This window comes from Fundulus heteroclitus, chromosome 13 (assembly GCF_011125445.2).
Source record: "Fundulus heteroclitus isolate FHET01 chromosome 13, MU-UCD_Fhet_4.1, whole genome shotgun sequence".
NCBI lineage: Eukaryota > Metazoa > Chordata > Actinopteri > Cyprinodontiformes > Fundulidae > Fundulus > Fundulus heteroclitus.
Window position 1 is genome coordinate 12,024,821 of NC_046373.1, and position 22,159 is coordinate 12,046,979.

General features: G+C 43.7%; 1 protein-coding gene across 1 annotated transcript; it reads right to left on the reverse strand.

Annotated features, from left to right (window-relative positions):
* Positions 1–2,359: 2,359 nt before the first annotated feature.
* Positions 2,360–21,994, reverse strand: galnt12 (UDP-N-acetyl-alpha-D-galactosamine:polypeptide N-acetylgalactosaminyltransferase 12). Its single transcript, XM_036145057.1, has 10 exons — positions 21,014–21,994; positions 15,386–15,555; positions 13,091–13,280; positions 11,539–11,724; positions 11,267–11,384; positions 10,606–10,782; positions 7,609–7,740; positions 6,675–6,788; positions 6,122–6,277; positions 2,360–4,728 (listed from the first exon to the last, which is right to left on the reverse strand). Exons 1-10 carry the CDS (start codon positions 21,364–21,366, stop codon positions 4,591–4,593), a joined length of 1,734 nt encoding a protein of 577 aa, XP_036000950.1. The 5' UTR covers positions 21,367–21,994; the 3' UTR covers positions 2,360–4,590.
* Positions 21,995–22,159: the final 165 nt, after the last annotated feature.

Below are 22,159 nucleotides of genomic sequence, written 5' to 3' on the forward strand. Positions count from 1 at the left end.
CCACTAAGTGTACTCAAATCAAAGGTTGATTTTTTTTTCTCTACATTTTTTTCATTGCTGGAATATGTTAAAGTAATAAAAATCGATTTATTTTTAAGGCATTTCATACCTTTGCATTGCAATCGAAATTACAGTTTCAGTACAAACCGTCCATCACAACCGTTCCCCTATTTGATGGACGGTTTGTACTGAAACTGTAATTTCAATTCCAATGCAAATTGTAGTTGACAACAAAGATTGATTGATTGATTGATTGATTGATTGATTGATTGATTGACCTTTACCAGGGGTGCCAGAAATAAGAAAGAGGCTAATAAAACAAAAACATCTCCACTGCAACTGCTGTTTTTGACAAACATCACATGGTCCAGTTTAATCATTACCATTACAGACTTCCGTACTCCAACATGTCCAGGACAATCTATGTTTATGACACAGGTTTGGTTGCTATACAAAAAAAAATAATAATTAAAAAGTATGATCAAATAATACATACGATCCTGAACTGGCTAAACAGTGCTGGAATCTGTACCGTATCGACCCAGCATACAAAACAACACAACACTGACATGGTCGGAAAACACATGGCGACTCAGGTACAGCGTACATTGGGCTCATACTTGTTTAACTGATCAATAGAAACGTCCGATTGTCTGAATCTAAAAAGTTTCCTACAGGTGATGTGACGATCGCCCGTCCAACCGAGTCGGCTGATCCGTCAGGACTAGAGGCTGGTAGTGGACCATGAATTAAAAAGGTAAGGTCATATTGTTGAGCATCGCCTCATATGGGCCCCTCCAGCTTTACTACACATCGTACAATCATAACAAAACATTTTTTGTGCCCCCCCCCTCCTATCATGAAGGATACCGTTCCCACTGGTCATTTGGTCCACTTCACTTAGCACTTAGCAGTGTACCACTTCTAATCCTAACAAAAAGCCTTCTTATGGACTACAGGGAACTGAAGCCCAGTAATTACATCCATATTTCAATAAGCTTGGTGCTTATTTTTGTGCTTCCCTCCAGCTCAGTACAGCTATCTCACGGTCCGGTCTTCCAAAGCTCTGCACAGTGAAACAAACCTCTGAGTGTAAGGTGCATATTGCAGCGAAAATCTAGCGCTGCGTCTTTGGGCTCGTACGACGCGGGCTCAAATGTGCAGATGTTATCATCTTCCTGCGACAGCGGCACGCATTACTGTACATTCATTGCATTTGGCAAACGAAGGGGGGTTCTCGTCCAGCTCAGTTCCCAGCTTTAGTGCTTTGAAAAACGCCTCCATTGAGAGTCTTGTAAGCAAACACTCTGAATCAATATTGAAAATCTTTTTCAGCATGATGGTCTCTTACCATTAGTTTCTAACAGCGCTCTTTTGAGGCTGATGGTGGAAAGAGCCTGTGAAGGTTAATGGTATGGAAGGGGTCACAGATTGCTTCATTCACTCAGCTCCATTATCAAGAATGGAGCCCTGATTAATCTTTTTTCTTCTTCTTTTCTAAATCAAACCTCAAAACACGTGTATACAGGTGCAAAATCTAAAGTCCTGTGACATGCTGTGGAGAGGAGGGAGGTGTGATAAAGAATTGGGAGCAGCCCAGAAAATCAATCAGGAAGCCATCTGGCATGGCGACACTCTGGAGACACCAACAACTGTCTGCCCCTCTGCCGTTTCCCTCCGCGTGTCATGAGGCAGAGCCACGCGAGCAACGGCGGCTCCAGCTCGGACTGGGTATATTATTCTGATGGACGAACGCCGAGGCGTGTTCCGATCAGCGCCACCCGCCGCCGTAAAGAAGCTGAACTCCACGTGTGTGTGCAAATGTTTGGCGTGGAGCCCGTTGGTTACAATCCTCGCAATCCTGATGCATCTCAGAGTGGCAAAGTACACGTTAAGGCATTTCCCTACATGGATATTATATTATATTATATAACAAACAGGTTAATTTTTTTTCCCCTCTATACAAAAAAAAAAAAGGCACAAGTGGATGAGCTAGGAGCTCCTGTTCTGATTTCAGTGTGTGCTTTTGTATGCAACTATCAGGAAACTTAACTTAGTTCTGACAAACGTGACAAGAAGTTTTAAAGAAACATAAACGCAAACCATAAGCAAGTCTATGTAACAAAGATAGAATTTAACGTCATTATTTCACACCTTTAAAAACAGGCATTTGCAGTTCCACCCAGAAGTTTACATCCAGTCACTACAGGTAGGAATCCAATTCATTTTGGGCTGATAATGTCACATTTGAATTGTTCTTGTACACAATGGGGTGAGGTGGGGGTGGGGGTTATACAACACACAATTAGAGAGTGTACTAAAAAAAGACGTGGGTGCGCAGGTGTGGATTTTTTTTTTAAAACATCCACTCGGAATCACGCATGCGTCACAGTCCGACAGTGAAGTTTCTGGTCAGAACGGCCTTCGTAAAAACCAGAAGGTATTCTACGGATTTTCGGCAGGGATATATTCGCTTGCCTTCAGCGCCGTGCCAGACCGGGTCTGAAGAAAACGTCAACACAAGATGAGGAGGATTCAGTTTTAGGGTCGACGACATGTGCAAGAGTCACAGCGTTGGCGTAAAAGTAAAAAAAAAAAACATGCTGTTTATTGTAATAAAGCGCTTCTTCAAACCAGAGGAGGCTGCTTTGAAGAATACCAAGCGTTCAAATACTTTCTCATTTCAGCGTGTATTCTCATAAGCCAAAACTTGCGTAAAAATAATGTTTTTGGCCTTGCTTCCAAATTGTTGGCCTGTAGTGTCAAAAAGATCTACAGACTACAGACTTTTTGTTGCGCTCGATAAAAATGTGACAGCAACAACAATTGCAGCTGAGCGTTTGGCCATTTCCTTGGTGCCGATCATTTGAATCGTTTGGTTCTCTTGCACAGAGCCGGCTTTTAATCATAGTTTATACACTTTTTAAACAAGATTGAGGGGAAGCCTTAGGGAGGACTTGCCAAAAGCCTGATGTTCACCCGTTTCAACTTTGCCACAAACAGTTGTTTGGGATCCATATTCTACTCGAACAGCTTGAAAACGGTTAGTGCATCCAGAAGCAATCTAGGAGTCTAGAGCTTTCAACCATCCTAAGATGAAAGCTGCCAGAATCAGCAGCTTCCAGCTTGACTGAAATTTGCAGCAGCCCACCATGGACAAGCTAAAGGAGTCCTGGGGGAATGTTTTCTGTTCAAACGGTAAATATTGAGCTGTTGGACCATTAGAACGAGACGCAGATCTGGAAGGAGTCAATGAAAGATCAAACCTAATTACACTGTGACAAATGTGAAGTATGGAGGTGGCAGCTCACTACAATGCCCATCGTACTGGTAACGCACAAAGCGAGTGCAAGAAGAAGATGGAGAACCACTTCCAAAATTCTTCATCTTTGCCCTAAACCTCAGAAATATGGTTTAAACCCTGAGTGAGGAATTTCAACAGGGCAAAGATCCTTAGCAGACATCACGACTGGTTTGAGAAGGGATAAAACACGTGGCTGTTAGGCTTCTTCAACCCTCAACGTTATTGAAGATTTATGGACTGTGATCAAAAGCCGGGTTCATGCCAGGAGACCGGCCAATTTAAACGAGCTCCAAGATTTCCGATGAAAGGAATGGTCCAATACAAGCCAGCGTCATGCCAGAGGCTTGCAATAAAAAGTACAATTGTCTGCAACTTTCTGAATGGGACAATTAGCCAAATACTAACAGAGCTGTATGTGTAAATTTGAGATTGTGTGTAATCAGAAAAAACTAACCATACATCCAAAGCCTAATTCAGATTTTTTAAAACCTGTGGAATTGCAGCTTTGATGACAGAACAGTTCAAACAAATGATTAAAAGCCTCAAATGGACATGACATTCAATGTGACTGATTGGAAACTTCTGAATGGAACCGTCCCCAAGTGACCAATGTCGTTTCACCACAAGCCAAAATAGGAAGTCAATTGATTTAAAGCAGAGTAAGCGTGTTGTTTCCCATGTTATCAGTAGTAATGCAATGTGAAGCCAGCAAACATGGATCTTTGTAAGTTCCCCGCCATAATAAAGCATCAAGCAGTCAAACTATTTAAAAAGGTCTGTATTAAAACACCTGAATATTTTTTGTCGCCCCCACTGTCACATGATGGAGAAAGGAGACGCTGACAGAAAGGATCAAACACAGAAAGGAGTGTTAGCCCCCTCTACAGGAAGAAGTTCAAACACCAAGAAAGGACAAAAAAAAAAAAAAAAACGATGCAGTTCTCTGAAAATCTCCATCAGCCACTTGGTCATCACAAGATCTCTGAACACATGCTTTCTGTCAGACTGATGCACGTTTCTGTGTCCTTAGCCCTGTTTGCATAAAGGCAAAAGGAGCTAAAACAGCCTCTTTCTTCCAGCAGCAACAGCAGTGAAATAAAAAAAAAAAAAAAAACTGAATGCCTCCATATGTGGTTCTGATGATCGCCTCTTCCTTGACCAAGTTTTCCCTCTGACGAATAATCACAAGTCCCGTCATCTGTTTGTGCGCACAGCGCTTCGGGACGCGGCAACGCTAACTGTTGCCGAGGGGTCAGCCGGGGAGATTTTCCACTTATGTTAAGAGTTTACAGCTTCTCCTCGAAAAACCACTTCTGTCGAGGTTTGTCAGAGCAGGGCTGCAGCGCCGGGGCCGGTGTCCCGTTGTCGGTCTGGTCCACCGCTTCAACACACTTCTGGCTGGAGACGTGGAACAGACTCCCGTCCTGGAAACAACCATTTGGAAACTGATTCACAAACACCACGCAAAGGATTTTTGTTAATTACTCATGTGCCGGAAAGGCAGTTAAAAGTTTTTGCACTATACAAAAAAAAGAGGAACAATAGAGAGGAACCATGTCTGGCTCCTGTGAAATGCTAATTCAAGCCCCCCTCCCCCCCTTCCTGGGATGGATCAGCTTCTCTCTAGATACTTTTCCAATTCTCCTCTTTCCAGCATCTTTCACCCTTGCTACATATATTTCATCTCTTCAGATGCATTTACATTTAGATGGCATGGCGGTGCAACAGGCACTGCCATCCTCTGACTACATTCAGCACATGCTGAGCAGCTTCCAGCACTGCATGGTAAACACGCGGCTTGCTTGTTGTTCTCAGACCAGCCCTGAATTTTGTTTTCTTCCGGAGAGTCACTCGTAATCAGCCCCGATCCAACGCTTCTTTAACGAATGTGGGAATTCCTTGTGAAACTGCACACTTCAAAAGAGTTTTGGAGGATTTTATGTTGTGACTAAAACTACGTAATGCCAAATTAAGTGGAAAATGACGGGCTTTTTCAGCTTTTTCTTTAGGATTGAAAAATCTGAAAAGTGTGCACGGACCCGTTTTCAGCCCCTCTAAGCAAATACTTTGTAGAATGACCTTCTTCTGTAAACAACATTGGAACTCAAAGTCTCTCTCTAGAAGCTTTGTACACACAAAACTCGGTCTCGTTGGATAGGGAACATCTAGAAATGTTTATTTATAGGTTTTTCAATACATTTTCAGTTGGATTTAGATATGGACTTTGACTGGAGCACTGCCCTGACTTTAGAGTTGTAATGAGAGGAATCCAGTAGCAGCCGAAGTCCTGAGAAACTAACTTTCAACTTTCTAACTTGATTAAATTTGGTTTCTCTGCAATTCAGGAGCTGCTGGAGTCTTCTAACTAGACTCCTGACCCTCTGCACGCACCTTGGAAGTTGTGCCAGAAATCTTCGGGCTTCATACTTTGGGCTGGTGTCATGCTCTGTCCATTTGTGACTGATGAACCGAAAATTGCTCTGTGAGCGGTTGAACGTTTGGCATATTGTTTTCTAACTTGATTCAGCTTTAAATGTAAGTATTTCATGAACTGTGACGTTCATAAAACATTTTTTATCACTAATACCTTCACAGAACCGCTGTCCTGTCCTTATACTGATATTAAAATACACACAGGAACACTATTTGCTAAAAATTGAAGCTTTATTTAGGGGTTTGAGAGTAAGAGGGGGTTGAATATCAGCACACACTAAATTGTTAAGATTTATTTGCGATGTAAAAACCTTTGTTAGGTTAATAACAATGCATTAATTAATGCAAGAAATGAAGTTTTGCCCCAAGATGGTTTTGCGATACCTTTCGGAGGACAAATTTCTGGTCCAAGGGGACAGCTTGTCCTTGCTTCTTGCAGCGCTGGACAGTCAGGTAGGTGCTGATGTTGTCGCCCACCACGCATCCAGCAGGTTCTCGTGTGTTATAGCAGATTTCCCCGTCCACCGAATATTCAAAAAACTGTAGGCAGAACCAAACCAAGAGAGACAGTCACAAAAAAAACACAATGGGTAAAAGAATTTGCCTGCCTGCATGGGCGTTTGTGGAGATCAAAACCAGCATTGCAATTTAACAGCAGGTTTAAAGTAGCCAACAGACGTCTAAATAAGTTTAAGTATTCATATGTTCTGTTATTATTAGCGTGGCTTTAAATACTTTTGTTATGATGCAACAACGTATGGCTCAAAACCCTGGTCCACATGTTCAGTTCAGGCTAAATCCAAACTACCCAAACTCGACAGCCAAGTGTATGTTTTTGAAACCCTTTACGTACGTTAGCGTAGGGATGTGTTACTTAGGGGAGCTATAAGAAACTAAATATGTGAGTTTTTGGTATCACAAACCTGATACGCCTTACCTGGTTCTGGCCCATGCCGTGACACGGGTAGAGGATGACTCTGTGGCCTTCTATCGCCTGCTCATCACCAGGGTTATAGTCGAAACAGTGGTTGGCCTTTCCCCGACTCTTCAGCTAGCAAAACAGGTCACATGCGGGTATATTACAAAGGCAAACACCCTAATTCCACAATTCTCTTATTCAGATTAGCTAAATATTGCCAGACATATTCACTCCTCTGTCTTCGTATCATCTATAAGGATAATATGACAATCCTTTACAACTTCAACTATTCTGGGATGTCTTTCCACAAGGTGTAAGGGTGTATCTATTAGGAATTTGGTAGGTCAGACACTGATGTTGCACAGCCTGACTCTCAGTTTTTACTCTAATTCAGCCACACTAAACCCGCCCATCCTTGTTTTGTTTGCAGCTGTGCAGCCATTTTGGAACAGGAAGGGCCGATCTGCACACTGTTCAAACCAGGTTGGTAGTTATGCTGCAGCATAGGAGTCAACGGCACTGGAACTAAGGGGCCAAGCACAACTTTAGCAAAAAAATACAGCCCCACACCTTAATCCGCTCTGATTCCCATCTTCACACTTAGCATCATGTGTTTTGTCACTCCTAAGATCATGTCTTCGATGCTGCACATCCACCCCGTTTTAAAACCACAAAAAAATTTACTGTGCAATATTTAGTAAGTGGGCAATTTTCCCGGCTGGACCTCATGCACACGTGGCATCCCGTCACAAAAGCCCCTTCCTTCACTTGCCTGTAGAGGCAGCCCGCGTGTCCAGGTGCTTTTTATTACTGCTGGTGCCACATGGCAGTGATTAAAAGACCCAGCCAAAGATTTTGAGTGGTGAGTAAATATGTTTGGCGATATAGTGCACATTTTTCTCATGTGCGGAAAATGTTTACAAATGGACAGACTTATTCGAAGCTTCCTAACCATTCCAAACATGCCTGGCCGATCACGTGGGACGGGGATGTCGGGGTACACGTTTTCCAGATACCACTTGAAGCTTTTGCAGCCCAGCTTCTCCCTCAGCTTCCTCCTCTCAGTCACATCTCCAAAGGCCTCCTAGAAAACAAACCGAAAAAAAAAACGAAAAAAAAAAAAAAAAAAACACAATTCATCTTTACAGGCCCAATTTCTGACAATTTTTTATAAAACAATCAGACTTCATGTTTTACAGTATATACTATGTTAAGCAGCAAGACAGCTGCTGTGTCATGTATTTATAGCTTAACACTGATGTGAAACGGTGAACAATAGCACCCTCTGTAGTTATTTCTTCTTTTAAACAAGTCAAATATTAACACACACACTGAATCACATCAGACGTTTTACCGGTAAGCCGCTCCTGAATTGCAGTTAAGGACCAGACGGCTGTCTCTGTGTATTTTTACAAGGTTCTGCTGTACATGCCGACACGGACGTCCTTATGCAAATACCTTAAACAAACAGGCATTGTCACACTGACGAGGAATAGCCGATCACTATCAGAGGACAAACACCTGTACATTGCATTGCCAGCGAGCATGAGCTCGCCACACCTTCCCTGCTGGAGGAAGGAGCTGAAAACACACTGCAAGGGTGATGGATGCTGGCCGTGTGCCCAAACACAGCTCTAATTGGCTCGTTATCAGTTTATCTGGTCATGAGACAGATTTCCAAAAGGCGACAACAGTCTTTTATCAACTGCTAGGGAACAACAACAACCCAGAACTAGCCTCGTGTCTCTGAGGGAGAGCGCTGCCTCCATCTGTCAGGAGATGGAGAGGTGGAGCCCCGGCAATGATGCGTTGGTGATGTGCGTGATATTTTTATCTGAGTTTATTCGTCAAAATAAAACATCTAAGGTCTTGGCAAGATTTTGCCAAACTACAAGCATTAACATAAATGTGTTTTAATTCTGGGTTTTTTTCAGGTTATAGACCTACACGTAGTACAGCTAAACTGAATAGAAAGAAACATTATAGTCAGTTTTAAAAAAAAAATTACAAATTACAAATTAAGAGGGAGTACTTTGTTGGACCACCATCCGCTGCATTTAAAGCTGCGAGGAGTTGGAGTCTTTTTAACAACTCTGGCCAGCTTTTTTGTCCCTGCTTAAAGGAAATACCTCCCCATAGCATGATGCTGCCGCCACCATGCTTCACAGTGGCGGCAGTGCTTTTAGATGGCGTGCAGTGTTAAGTGTTACCTAAAGAAAATACATAGCATTTTCCCACCACTTCAGAACTATACTCGACATTACCGTGGTCTGTTGCTCAGATCCCAGTAGCATACGTTAACAGTTGCCGTTGTAATGCTGCATAGTGAATTATCATCCAAGGCACTATATGGACTCAAAATAAATAACAACACCATTTGGAGTAATGGACAAAGTTAAAACTAGGGTTGTGTGATATGGCTGACAAATGTATAACGATACAAGCCTTTCACATCAGTCCATATTGATAATAATGAATTTATTTTTTTTTACCTATTTGAAAAAAGGATCATGGGGGGGAAAAAGGCTCAACTTAAATTGTAACCTCAACCCTATTTAACCATAACCTTTATCCTTTAAAACAGATCAGCTCTATCACCAACTTTGCTTAGCTTGGTTGCAAGAGGTTGAGAGGCTCAGTCCTTTCCTCTGCCTACATTGCCCAGAATGCTGTGCAGCTCTGGATTGGAGTTCAGTGAGGTTATAGATCATCTTATTGGACATATTTTCTATCGATATTGATTGCAATATATATATTGTTATAGTTTTATTGGCCAGCCTTGGTTAAACTGTGTAAAATGCTAGAAGTGTGTAATATTGCCTGTATTTGTCTTGTGAGCAATTATTCAATAAGGAGCAAAATGCTTTTGGGAGCGGCAAAATACCAGTGAAGGGTAAGGTTCTCGATGACTACATTACAAAAGGTACAACGACCAGTAGACGTGCAGAAGAGCCCAGATTCTTCTCTGCAACAGCTCTAAAAATGAAACGCTGTTAATGCAGATTAAGATTTACGCTGCCCTCTAACCACTCTGGAAGGTCGCCTCCGATCCCGGCACAAACAACGATCAATCACAGAAAGGCTCCTTCACAGTTATACGACATAAATCATTTTACAATCTGAAATGTAAAACTCAAACAACTCAGGCTTTTGTTTTTCACTCAGGTAACACACTATTTAAAAGCAGTCAGTATCTTTATAATCATTTTGCTAAAAAAGAAAGTCTTGATTTAAAAAATTTTGTGGTACAAAAAAAAAAAAAAGGGGGGTGTATCGGTGCATCAAATAGATGCATGCTTTAAATAATGACAAATGAATTGCAAAAAAGCTTGAATGAAAGCGATCCGTGTGTGGCGACATGGTGAAAGGTGACGCAGCGGTGCATCACCTCTTGGCGAGGTTTCCTCCTCTCAGGGAGATGAGCGCCACCTGATCTGTGCTTAGAGAGCTTCTCCTCTTAACTACACTGTCACCACACACTCCATGCATACACACACACACACACACACACACACACATTAAGACAGGACACCCCACAGGTTTGCACTGATACGACCCCGTCAAGGACAGCTAGGCGACACCCGTTGGCACAGAGCGACACGGAAAGGTGGTAATGACACACCGGAATGCCCCGGCACTCCTGTCACCTTGAATGTGTCGCTCGCGTATCCCGAGAGTCACTTAATCAGGTGGGGGGAGCTTTTTACACCACGCTGGGAGAGTTGTACCTACGTGGTTTGTGTGAAACGTACAAGCAGGCGCGGATGTAATTTATTGCATCTGTGTGTCAATCAAGGGCTGGAAAAAAAAAACTAATCTAATCTTATTTAAACTAATCTAAACTCCCTAATCTAACTCCAACCTAAATGTGCCTCACATCCTTTCCAAAGAGATGTTGGCTCTGTTTGACACCCATCAAACGCCTCCTTTACGCCCTGTGTGGACTCACCCGTCGCGCATGGGGGTTGCGGTGGTAGTAGAGATCCTTGTACTCGTCCATCCACACCTCGGCCGCCCTCACGCTGTTCGCCAGCGCTTTGCTGCGAGAGTAAGGGGCACTTTTGGGGAACACGTGACCCACGTGGGAGCACGGGTGGATCTCCAGGCTGCCCCCGCATTGCCAAATCTGAGAGACAAGAAGCACAGCGCCACGAGGATTTGGTTAGGCTCGCAGCGGTGAGTCGATCGGTGGGCTACACACACAGAGACCAATGCTGTGGAGGAGTTTGGAAACAAAAACAGGCTATTGTTGCCGCTACAGAGGCATATTTTTGGTTACAACTCTTTAGGGAAATTGTGTTTACTCCAGGAAAAAGGGATGCTCAAATTCTTCACAGCGATTAAAGTATTTAGGGCCTTCGATCCGTTTTTTTTACTCGGAGCGCACTTTTAATTTAATCACTGTGGTTTGCAGAGGAATTTGTCACATGGTTTCCAGTAAATTTAAGCCAGGCCCAAATGTCTGTTCAGTGCTGCATGCAGTGAATTACTGCGGTAAACGGCGTGTTAACAGTTTGCAGACGCCACGCTGTACATGACACTTGAGCCGAGCGCCACGCATTTAACATAATGTATGATTACACGAAGACATACACCAGATCGCTCCTTACTCTGAATGAAAACTCCAGGTTTTCTCCTCCCCACACCTCCATCCCCGTGTCATACGTCCCCAGGTAATGGAAGTAGCTCTTGCTCACAGAAAACAAACCACCTGCCATAGTAGGAGATCTAAAAAAAAAAGAAAAAGAAAACAGATCGAAAGGAAGTTAATCCGGGACTCCCTACCCATCACTAACCTGATAAGACACATAAAATCCTCAGAAGAAGGAGACAGAGCACAACACAATATCCTAAATGACCACGGGGGTTTGGCGAGTCGCACCTGATGACATCGGTGGGCGAGTGACGGCGTTTCTGTTCATACTCTGGGACCGAGTGCCAGGTAAAGACCAGCCGCCAGTCAAAGCCACCGATCTGAGGTTCGCCGGCGTTGCCCAAGTACTGAAAGGTGTTCCAGTCGATCACATCAATGATGGGGCACACCACGGCGGTCGGCTCCTCTTTGATCCTGGAGAAAGGAGAGAAAAGCTGCTGACACGGCGGAAGGGGGTACAAGTCAGCGAACACCTGCGTCAACTTCCTGTACTGCAAATGCTGAGCTGTGAGCTGCACAATGCACCGCAAAGGTATTCAGCCCCCTTTACTCTGATGCCCCTGAAAGACATCCAGTGCAACCAATTGCTTTGAAAAATCACAGCATTAATAAACAGAGTCCACGTCTGTACATCCAAAAAGCCAAGAAAGCTTCTGCTGGCAGTATCTGTTCACGGTTTTCTTTAGACCATGTCCACAGGAAACATGCGAAAGGTAAACAATAAAATAAACTTATTGTTTTTAAAGTTTACATGCAAAAAGCCAAGTAAGTAAGCAAAGACTGCGTGTCAACCCGGAGACTTCACCCCCAGAATGAGACATGGTAGTGGCTGCATCATGCTGCAGGGGGGTTGCATTGTCTGAGCAGGGACAAGGAGGCCAGTTAGAGTTGATGAAAAGATGCTCTGAGCTAAAAAACAAGGCAAGCCTTGGAGAAAACCTGTGAGAGGCTGCAGGAAAACATACAGCCAGAGCTACACACTGCAAAAATAGAACTAAAAATAAGAAAATATTTCTTGAAATTAAAGCATGTTATTCTTTATTTGAGCAGGTAAATGAGACTATTTGCCAATGGAATAAGATTTTTGCACTTAAAATAGGAACAACTCATCTCCATCATCTTATTTCAAGTGCAGGATATCTAATTATCTTATTTTAGGGGTAAAAAATACTCATTCTATTGGCAAATAGTCTTGTTCACCTGCTCAAATCAAGGGCAAATACATTCATTTCAGGAAAAGTTTGCTTATTTTTAGGTCTCTTTTTGCAGTGCAATAACATGGTTTGGATTGAAGCCCATTTGTGCGTTGGCCCTGTAAAAGACCCGACCTAAATCTACTTCAGAATCTGCAGGAAGACTTGATAACAGATGTCCACAGATTCTCGCAATCCAAGCTGGAATAGGCAGCGCTATTATTGCAAAGAAGAAGGGTCAGAAGTGTCTTTTTCTAGATGTGCAAAGCTGGTAGACACAAAAGAATCAAGGTTTCCAATTTTTAATGGTGGAACTTTGACAAAGATGTAAACCCTTTCTTTGTATCTGTCTACCACATAAAATCCCAATCCAACATATTGAGGTTTGTTGGTGCAGCGGGATCAAATGTGAGTAACTTCAAGGGGTGTGAATACTTTCTGCAAGCCACCGCATGACTGTGCTCCCGCAGAAAGCTCGCGACTAGCTCGGTGACAGGCGAGCTTCAAAAGACGAGCTCCAAATTCACCACTGGAGAGAAATACTTCAGCTGAAGAGTCCTACAGTCTCCTGGAAAGCAATTTCTCACCTCTTGAGCAGAGGCTCGAGCCAGCCCTCGTGGCACTCACAGTGGCAGTCCAGGAACGTCAGCACATCGCCCGTGGCGATGGAGGCCCCGAGCAGCCGGGCCCGGACCAGCCCCTCCCTCTTTGTGGCTCGGATCAAACGCACCTTCCTCAACCCTGAGAGGTACTTCTCCAGCGGCTCCTTCAGGTGATCTACGAGAAATTAAAGTAAAACCAAGAAACCCTTAAAAACCTTTTAACTCTATAAATAGTTGAACCGATCAGGAGTCAATCACGCTATCTGAGTAGCCATCAATTCATAGTCTATAGAACCTGCCGGGGCTGCAGGGGAGCAGAGGTAAAACACGCAGATTGCATGCAGAGAGAGGCCGGGCCTGAGTTTGAACCTGCAAGGCAACAATGCATCTGAATTGTCTGATAATCATGTTTACATTTATGAAAGCTGGACGGCAGCCTGCTCAAACTCCAAACACGTTTTGGGAAGAAGATTCATTAAATTACTTTACAGCCACATCTTTAATTTGCTGGAGTGAGTGGCACACACACCGTCAAGGGACTTCACGTGTGCATATAGACCGAAGACGGATGCTGCGGATGGGTTCTGTGATCAGCTGACATTTGCGACGCAACAGGTAAAAGGAACCGTCCACCTACTCAGATGCTAAATGGATCAGATTTGTGCAGAGTTAGCAGACGCTTATAAGCCGAACCCGCCTCATCACTTCACCTGGTGTTTCTGTAGACTTTTGCGAGAGACAGTCGCGCCTCGATCACCCCACGCTGTTCAGCTCGTCTCTTCCGCTGGTGCGTCCTCGCTCCGGGTCGTTAGAAGGTTACATCACACAGTCTCACAACACTGGCTGCTTAAGATGCACAACGTTTCGCCGATCAGATCCCCCGATTCCCAGCCCGGAGGAAGTCTGCATCTGTCCGCTGCGGTTGAGGTCAGTGGGCAGGGCGAGTTAGGACAAAGGTCTGCCGGTGTGAGACGAGGTGAAGACTGGAGTATGCTTCAAACTCTCTACATGAGTATTACAAGAAACGCAGTCAGGACTATCCAAATCCTATTTCATCTGGGGCTTGCATTTTTGAGCGGGAGTGGCACCGAAAAGCAGTCTCTCCAACTTGGAGAATATTCTCTATTACCGCCAACTGCTGGTAAGTCTAAGGCCTTCAGCACAGCCAGTGGTTACGTGGGTGATCCCAAGTCTTTCTATTGTGAAACAGAAGATGTGGTACGATGACCCCCAGCTTTATAGCCTCGTGAGACCATCCTGATCTCGCGAGCTTTCAAGGTTTCACTCGCAGATCAGTCTGGCTACTCTCCGTTAAAGAAAATTTGGAGCCGTTCACCAAACGAACGTCCAATCAGCGTTGGCTTTGAGGCGGGTTGAGGTGTGACGCAACGGGAAGCGCGACAGTTCAGTCTAAAGAACATGGCGGCTTCAGCCGATGAAACTAGCGTTAGCGTGGCTATCGAGCAAGTTTTATCGGAATTACAGAGTATTTCTTTGCTGAGCTAACGAGCCTTTACCTGCAGCAGCAAGAGTAGCTTGGCTTGTGGTTGTGTTTTCGTCGTCGCTCGTAACAGAGCGACGACGAATCTGATTGGTTTATTTGGCCCGTCTATCACCAACATAGGCCAATCAGCTAACCAGTATTTTCGCCCCTTCCCAAAATTACTTCAACGGAAGGTTTCCAGATGGATATGCGGAGCAAATCTATCTGGCGGAATCAGGTAACCAGCTTTAGCCCTCAGGGGAAAGAAACATTTTCCACTTAAAATGTGCCGTATCAAATAGGCGGTTTGGGAATGCAAACCCATCCCACATCAGATGTCGCCTCAGACCAGAAAACACTGTTTAATGTGTGACCTCCAGCTCTACATACTGCTTCTAACTCTGGATTAAAGCCTTTAGCATCCTGACAGAAATGAGTCTGACACAGCGGCATCGCCCTGGCTTAACCGGACACGTGTGAACATGTGTTAGAGCGGAGCAGGCAGGCCACGCCCCCTCTAATTGTTCTGTTAGAATTACGACACAACAAGAAAACACTTACAAAGCTTTCCCCACACAAAACCACGCAGTCGGGAAATGTCCTTTTAATTCAGGCCTCCGTTCGACTCGCCCATTCCCCGTTTTTTTTCAGGCCGCGGCTCATTTGGCAATCTATTGAGCGCGTCCCTGTCTGTGTGCTTCCATGCGAGCACCAATAACAAGCCCCCCGTCTCCTGTAACCATCAATCAGCCGGCTCTCCCACCCACGGACCCTCCGCCTGGCCATCAGTCGCCTACCTCTGTCACTGTAGTCGTCCACCAGCACCAGCTCCCTGAGCAGGATGTCAGGGGACGTCTCCAGCACGCTGTGGACGGTCCTCAGCAGCGTAGACCAGGCCTCGTTGTAGAAGGCAATCACCACAGAGGTTGTCGGCAGAGACTTGTAGTCGTACTTCAGGTGACTGCAACTGAAATGCACGATGGGAGTTTAATCGCGAGATCAGAGGGGAACCTGGGCAGCGGTTGCACGTTAATGCTTTTGTTGTGCACGTCATATGGAGGCAAATGTAAAGAACACAGCAGGCCATTGTTATTATGTAAAGCAACAGGCAGTTTTACATTAAATTACATTTTCCGTTTTACGTCAAATGACTCTAGCAGACCTTGGGCATTTATAAAATGTTAACACATGATAATATTGGGTAAAAATAAAAGTATTTCATACCGTCATAGCATTTATACAAAACCTGAAGAAGGACTAATGCAGTAATTTTTAATCCAAAACCAAGAAAGCAATTGTTCCTACTGCATCTGGAATACACTGATTAGTAAGGTTGTAACAATCCTGTTTTACATTACAATGCATTTCCCCAAGGCTGATTTTTAGACCCCTTTTTATTTTTAATATTTGATCAATATGTCTTGAATGTGCACGGTGCAAAGCCAGAGGATAAATCATCTCTCTGGCAGAAGATAGACCAGCCCTGTCCTGAGATGCAAACGGCTGGCCTGCACTACCAACAAGGCCAAACTCTTGCTTGACCCCCACTGTTAGCCAGCTGTCAATGGAAAAACCAAAAATCCAAGCCTTCTCCCTCCACAGCCAAACATACCCCTACAGAACAGATTTGCACCACTACAGAACTCTGGATTTCCACCTGACCCGGATAAAGGCTCTTCAAACCAGAACCCAGGACTCTAATTGATGCTGCTGGGGGGAAAAAAATGTAGAAATTGTGTGTGGTAAACATACAAAAAAAAAAAACACCAAACATCCCAAGGATAGACTACTGTATGTGAGAGACAGCGTACAGCAAATTCTGGCTGTACATTGTGCATCCAACTGTAAAAAGCCTTGTATTACATGTCGGCTCAAAACATTTTGTGAAACAGCGGTCTGAAGTATTAGAACGAGACTTCAAGAAACGATGTAATACAATAATTAGTCTGGACGCTGAAGTGTTTATTAGGGGTCTTTTATTAGTGGATTCAGCGGGCTGTTCGGCCTTAACAAATAGCTACCAGGTGTGTGCACCATTTTATTGACAATTACAGCTTTTTATGGCACCTCAGACATTTTTTCTACGGAAAATGGCCTCTACCTGAATAGATCTGGATCTGTTTGCAGTTCATCATTCCGGTGTTCTGCTCTGGCTTACTATTCTGCTCCATTGGACTAACCTTGCCACCACACACAAACTCCAAACGCTAAAACATGGTCTTCACTGACCAGATGAGGCCAGAGATGCTGGATTCTCCTGGGAGATCACCGCTATGGAAATCACTTCATCGCCCGAGTCATCTGAAAAAGCTTGTGAAAGAGGCTTCCAAAACCGCAGCGTCCAAAACCCCCTCCTTTGCACAAACAACAAAACATAATCTCCCAAAACAGCCAGAGAACATATCAGCGAGTTCAAACTGATATGTGCCGGGTCCAGGCGATAGTACTGTGTGTACGCATGGCTCCTTCCAGAATAAGCCGGGGGCCCGATGAGGACGTAGCTTCCTCCATCCCCGTTTTGATACGTAGCAGATAAAGATTAGTCATCCTTAAGAGCCCAAAACATTGTGTAAATTAATCAAATCTTGTGTTCACTGCTCATCAGCCACAGCCAGCCCATAACCCCGACAGGACGGATAGTGCCATTAACACGCCGTAACTAGCTTCACTAAATGTCAGGCCTTTGGCAGGGAAAACTTTAATGAATCCATTTATTTCAAAACCCAAACTAGATTTTATGTTTTTAACAGAAAAACATAAAATCTAGTTTAGTTTCTGTTTAGTGACTCGCTTCAATTTAAGCAAATGTGTTATGATAAATATGCTTCATTTGAATAAGCGGCGATCCGGTCGTTTCTCAGTGTCTAGACCACCTAAGTACCATGCATCCTTCTTTGGTGAATTTACTAGACTGCGGTATGTCATCTGTGTTGATTTTGAGTCGTGCAATTGTTGTTGGTGGTTTTAACATCCATCCTCAGGACATATTGGTAAAGCAATTGAGATGTGCTCTTGAGCATTTTGATCTGACCAAACATGGTGGAAAAAATAAAAAATTGTCTCAACTTAACGTCATTCAAAAGCCTAAATATCTCTAAGGTTATGGTGACAGATGTTACTCTATCTGACCATTTATCTGTCTTTTTGAGTTTTATTAAAATGTGGATAGTGCAAGTTTTGAAGTTAAATATTACTGTTTTTCTTTCCCATGCATGCCCTTATACATACTGGATTAGAGAGAGTGTGATTGGAGCCCCTTCGCTCTCGTTTACTCTGCTACTCGTTCACTACCGCCGTAAATGATGCATTAGCGAGAGAAAATGGGCTAGCATCAATATCTTTAGCTTTCTTACCTCAGAAAGACATTACACCTCTAAACAAAATACCGGTGCAGTCGGAACAGTAGATTATTGTCCTCTTCTCCCATGCAAATTCACAACACTGGTGTAATTTTAACTTGTCGCCAGAGGGGGCAGACGACTGCAAAAATCCTGGAAGTTACGCTATGCTCCTTTAATGCAAACAGAGGCTTCCAAGGCAGAGATAATCAAGAGACGGTACTTCGACCCAACCATGGCTGCAACAAGTTTGCCTCTTTCTTTACAGACAAAATTCTGAAAATATGCATGGCCCCTGTGTCAACAGAGATGAACCATGACAGGGTTTTGTCCAATCACTTGTAAGAACCTGGGTGACATCACACATCACCTGAATTCCACCACTTGTTGCCTTGACCATCCGTCAACAGGTTTCATCAAAACTGTTGCACTTTGTATGACCCTGGAGCGTCTAGGGATTGCAAATAAGTATAATAATTTTAAAAAGCTGATTTTCAACAGCTGTATAACCTCCTGACACTAAATGGCCGCTTTGATGTCTTCCAGTCAGGTTTCGGGCCACATGGCAACACAGAGATAACTCTAGTAAAGGTCCTTGGTCTTACAGGATCTCAGTGCTGCATTCGACCCGGTCGACCACAACATCTTGAAAGATCAGTTGAAGACTCAGCTGGGACCTGCACAGCATTTGCCTGGTCGGAGTCCTAGCTGAGACCCAGGAACTAGTTTGTGTCCTTAGGTAACTACAATGCAGAGCTGACAAAAAAATGGCATGTGGAGTTCCTCAAGGTTCAATTCTTGGGCCTCTGTTGTTTAACATCTTTATGCTCCCACTCCTTCAAATTAAAACGAAACAAAATGTTACCATAACTACACAGATAACATAAATCTATATAACCATCTCGCCAGGAGACTATAATCCAGCTCTATCCAACTGGCAGCTCGCAGGCCATATCCAGCCCGCCAATGGCTTCTTTGTGAGAAAAAAAAAAAGAATAAATATTTGAAATAATCCATGAAACAAATCCCCCAGGCCAGCAGCATGAATGAACAACATGTGAAAGTTGTTCATTTACTATCCTCTAGCGTTATGTTTCATTTTTGTCTTACGCAATCCCCAGTCAAGGTTATCGTACAACTGGCACAGGATCTGACATTTGGACAGTTGTGCCCTGGAGTCAACTACTTCATGCTACACGCCGTGTGGGAGAGCCCGATTTAAGACGCACTTTGTCTTTCATTGTACTTCACTCATTGCTCAACAAAGAGCTGTCAGAAAGCAGATTTAACAACCTGACCGAAGAGCACGCAGAGGCTGTCACTAAACAGAACAGACACTTAACTCGTGGTGCAGAACTGCCGGCCCTCGAGCACACCGACACCAACAAACAGACTATAAAAGGAACAATGGGTTAAACTGAAAAACAGTTAACTAATGAACTGTCCCAGGACAACCTAAGCCCAGCAACAGTACAGTTCCTCTCAGGAGCATGCTATGGTGTTGTAAGAGTGTTTTGAAGAGAAATATTAGCGCTTACTTACCCTCTCAGCGCTAATGTTTTTTGTATTAGCTGCCACTTTCCTGTCCACAAGCTTTTAATCTAAGGCTACTAAGTGAAACTGAAACAGCCACATACTTCTCTGGTATTGTCCGTGTGAACAGAAACAGGTCAAACCGTCACTTGTTTCGGCTGAAATGACAGGAGGGTCGTGCATTTTCCTTTCGTTTGTGTGTTTATTTTTAGACCAACAGCCAACATGTAAAGTGTACAAAAACTGATGCACATTTTCTTTTTCAGTTTAACGTAAAAGATGGAAAGCATTTTTTAACGCTCAACATCTTTCTTTGAATGACACGTCTGGGTTCTGCTGATTACATTTATGACTTGTTGCAGAAAAAATAAACCTAGTTAAAAAGTAACAGATCATTGCAATCATTTAACAGAGGTTTAATGTCCGACACCCCCTGAGCTGTTGGCCTTCAATTTAGTTGACTAGCTCCAAATCAATGGTTGATCAAAAGCATTAATCGCTTTCAAGAGTGTTCAGTTAAATGAAAATGAAACAGAAATAATAATGTCTGGAGTAAAGAGGAAAAATAAAAAGTCAGCACTTTAAGCAGTGAGGTTAAAAGCCGAGCCAGACGTGGTTCTGGACTCAGACCTGATTTTTAACACCCGCATTAAGACAATAGTGAAGTCAGAGCATCCCATCATCACCTAAGGAGCATACAGTGGAGGACTGATCTCTGCGCAGGACGTAGAAAAACTTGTCCATGCTTTTATTTTCAGCAGACTGGACTACTGTCAGACTGTTTCCACCCTTCCCCTTCAAAAATACATGAGACAGCTGCAGTTAGTTCAGATTAACGCCTGCTGTCCTCGCATAGTAGACCATATAACTCCAGTTCTTCAGATCTTTACACTGGCTTCCTGTCTTGTCACAGAATAGATGTTAGAAATCCTGCTGTTGGTTTATAAATCTCTGAACTGTCTCGGGTGGAAAAAAAAACACACCCCTGATCTTATGGTCCGTCATGAACCAAATCAGAACCCTAAAGGTCCTTCTGGGTCATGCCTACTTTCTGTACCCAGAGTTGGAACCAAACAGCTTTTATGCTCCTCGCCATGTTGGAACAAACTCCCTGAATGAATCAGGGCTGCTGAAACTCTCCTCAGCTTTAAGTCGAGAGTGAAATAACTTAATCGACCACTACGCAGCGTAACTTTTATTACTTGTGCATGTTTTAGGTATCCGTTTTTATTTATATTTATTTCTTAATGTATTTGAATCTTATTTTTTAATGTAAAGCACCTTGCATTGTCTTGTAAAAGAATTGTGCAATACAGATAAAACTGCCTTGCCTTCTTCTATCATACTGTTTTTTTTTTCCTCCTGGAGAAAGCAATCCAGCACTTTGTCAGGGCTTTTATTAAAATTAATTAAAAGTAGAAAAAATTTAGCTGTGTTAAAGCCTCATATTTAAAAAAAAACAAAAAAAAAAACTTTATACCTTCAGACTGGTAGAGTCCAATCATTTTTCTAAGTGCGGAGGGATCCACTGTAAAAACTTTTGCGCACACTTACAGCGGGTTCCATCTCTCCGGCAGCCGGCGGTGGAGGGAGATCCTGTCACTCACGTAGGTGTTAATCTGGTGCTTCTGGATGCTCTCCTCCTCCTTCATCCTCTCCTCTTTGTTCAGGTTCAGTTTCACAGCTCTCCCCATCTCACCCGGGGCGTTCGGGTCCAGCGGGGGCTTCTCGTACACGGGCCTCCTCAGCCGCTCGTCCTCCAGCCCTCCGTCCGCGGGGACGTCGCGTCGGTTCGCAGCGGCGACTTCCCCGGAAGGGTGTCTGAAAAACAGCAGATACCCCAGCAGCGTGACGCCGACGAGGCAAAAAAGCAACTTTGCTCGACTCCTTCGTCCGCACGCCGCCATGGTGTCGCTTCTTGGCGAGAACGAGCAAAGTTTGGTCGGGGTTTCATGCCCCCCCACTCCTTCAAACCGGCTGGACTCTGGTGGAGTTGCTCAGCCCAGCAAGATCTTTGAAATCCGCTACTTCGTGTTCCCGGCTGGGTTTACCCCGCATACTTCCACGGGAAGTTCAAAGTTGCAGTTTTTTTTTCTCTCTCTCTCTCTCTGTTGTGACGCTTCAGAATCCCGAGCGTAGCTTCAATGTTGTGTTAACTCATTTACCCGGAACCTCAATGTATTTAACTTCATGGCCGACAGGATTATGGACACTCCTCCTGTTGGACTCCTTCCAAGTCCTGTGCAGGAGGAGCAGGGTGTGAAAGGATTAACACGCACACGGTCGGATTAGACCCGGCCAAATTATCTCCAAGGACTGGCCGTTAGCTCACAAACCGAGGGACGAAACAAATCTAGGTCAGATTAAAATAAATAAATAAGTGACAAGGTTTGGTGTCGTTAAAAAAAAAAACACAAAATGACATAATGGGATTAATTAAATACACTCCCACTACTATAGTAGTCAACAAACCGCTACTTTGTTACTTCCGTCTTCTCTCCAAACACTTTTGTCACTTTCCAAGTTCAAGCTAAATGTTAAACTAGCTTAACTGGTGTCCGCGCTTCCGGTTTGAGAATGCCAAAATAAAAGTGGCTTTTATTGGAATGGATCATTATATAATCATTCTAATTATATAAACAGTATGTTCATAGAAAAAAAAAAGTTTGTGATAAAGTGCGTGTATGCTTGTGTTGTTCC

Coding starts and splice junctions, on each gene's coding strand:
- galnt12 (XM_036145057.1), bottom strand. CDS start 21,366: ATGGCGGCGTGCGGACGAAGGAGTCGAGCAAAGTTGCTTTTTTGCCTC. Junction 15,556..21,013: donor CCGGAGAGATGGAACCCGCT/GTAAGTGTGCGC, acceptor CGTGCATTTCAG/TTGCAGTCACCTGAAGTACG. Junction 11,385..11,538: donor TCGCCCACCGATGTCATCAG/GTGCGACTCGCC, acceptor TTTTTTTTTTAG/ATCTCCTACTATGGCAGGTG.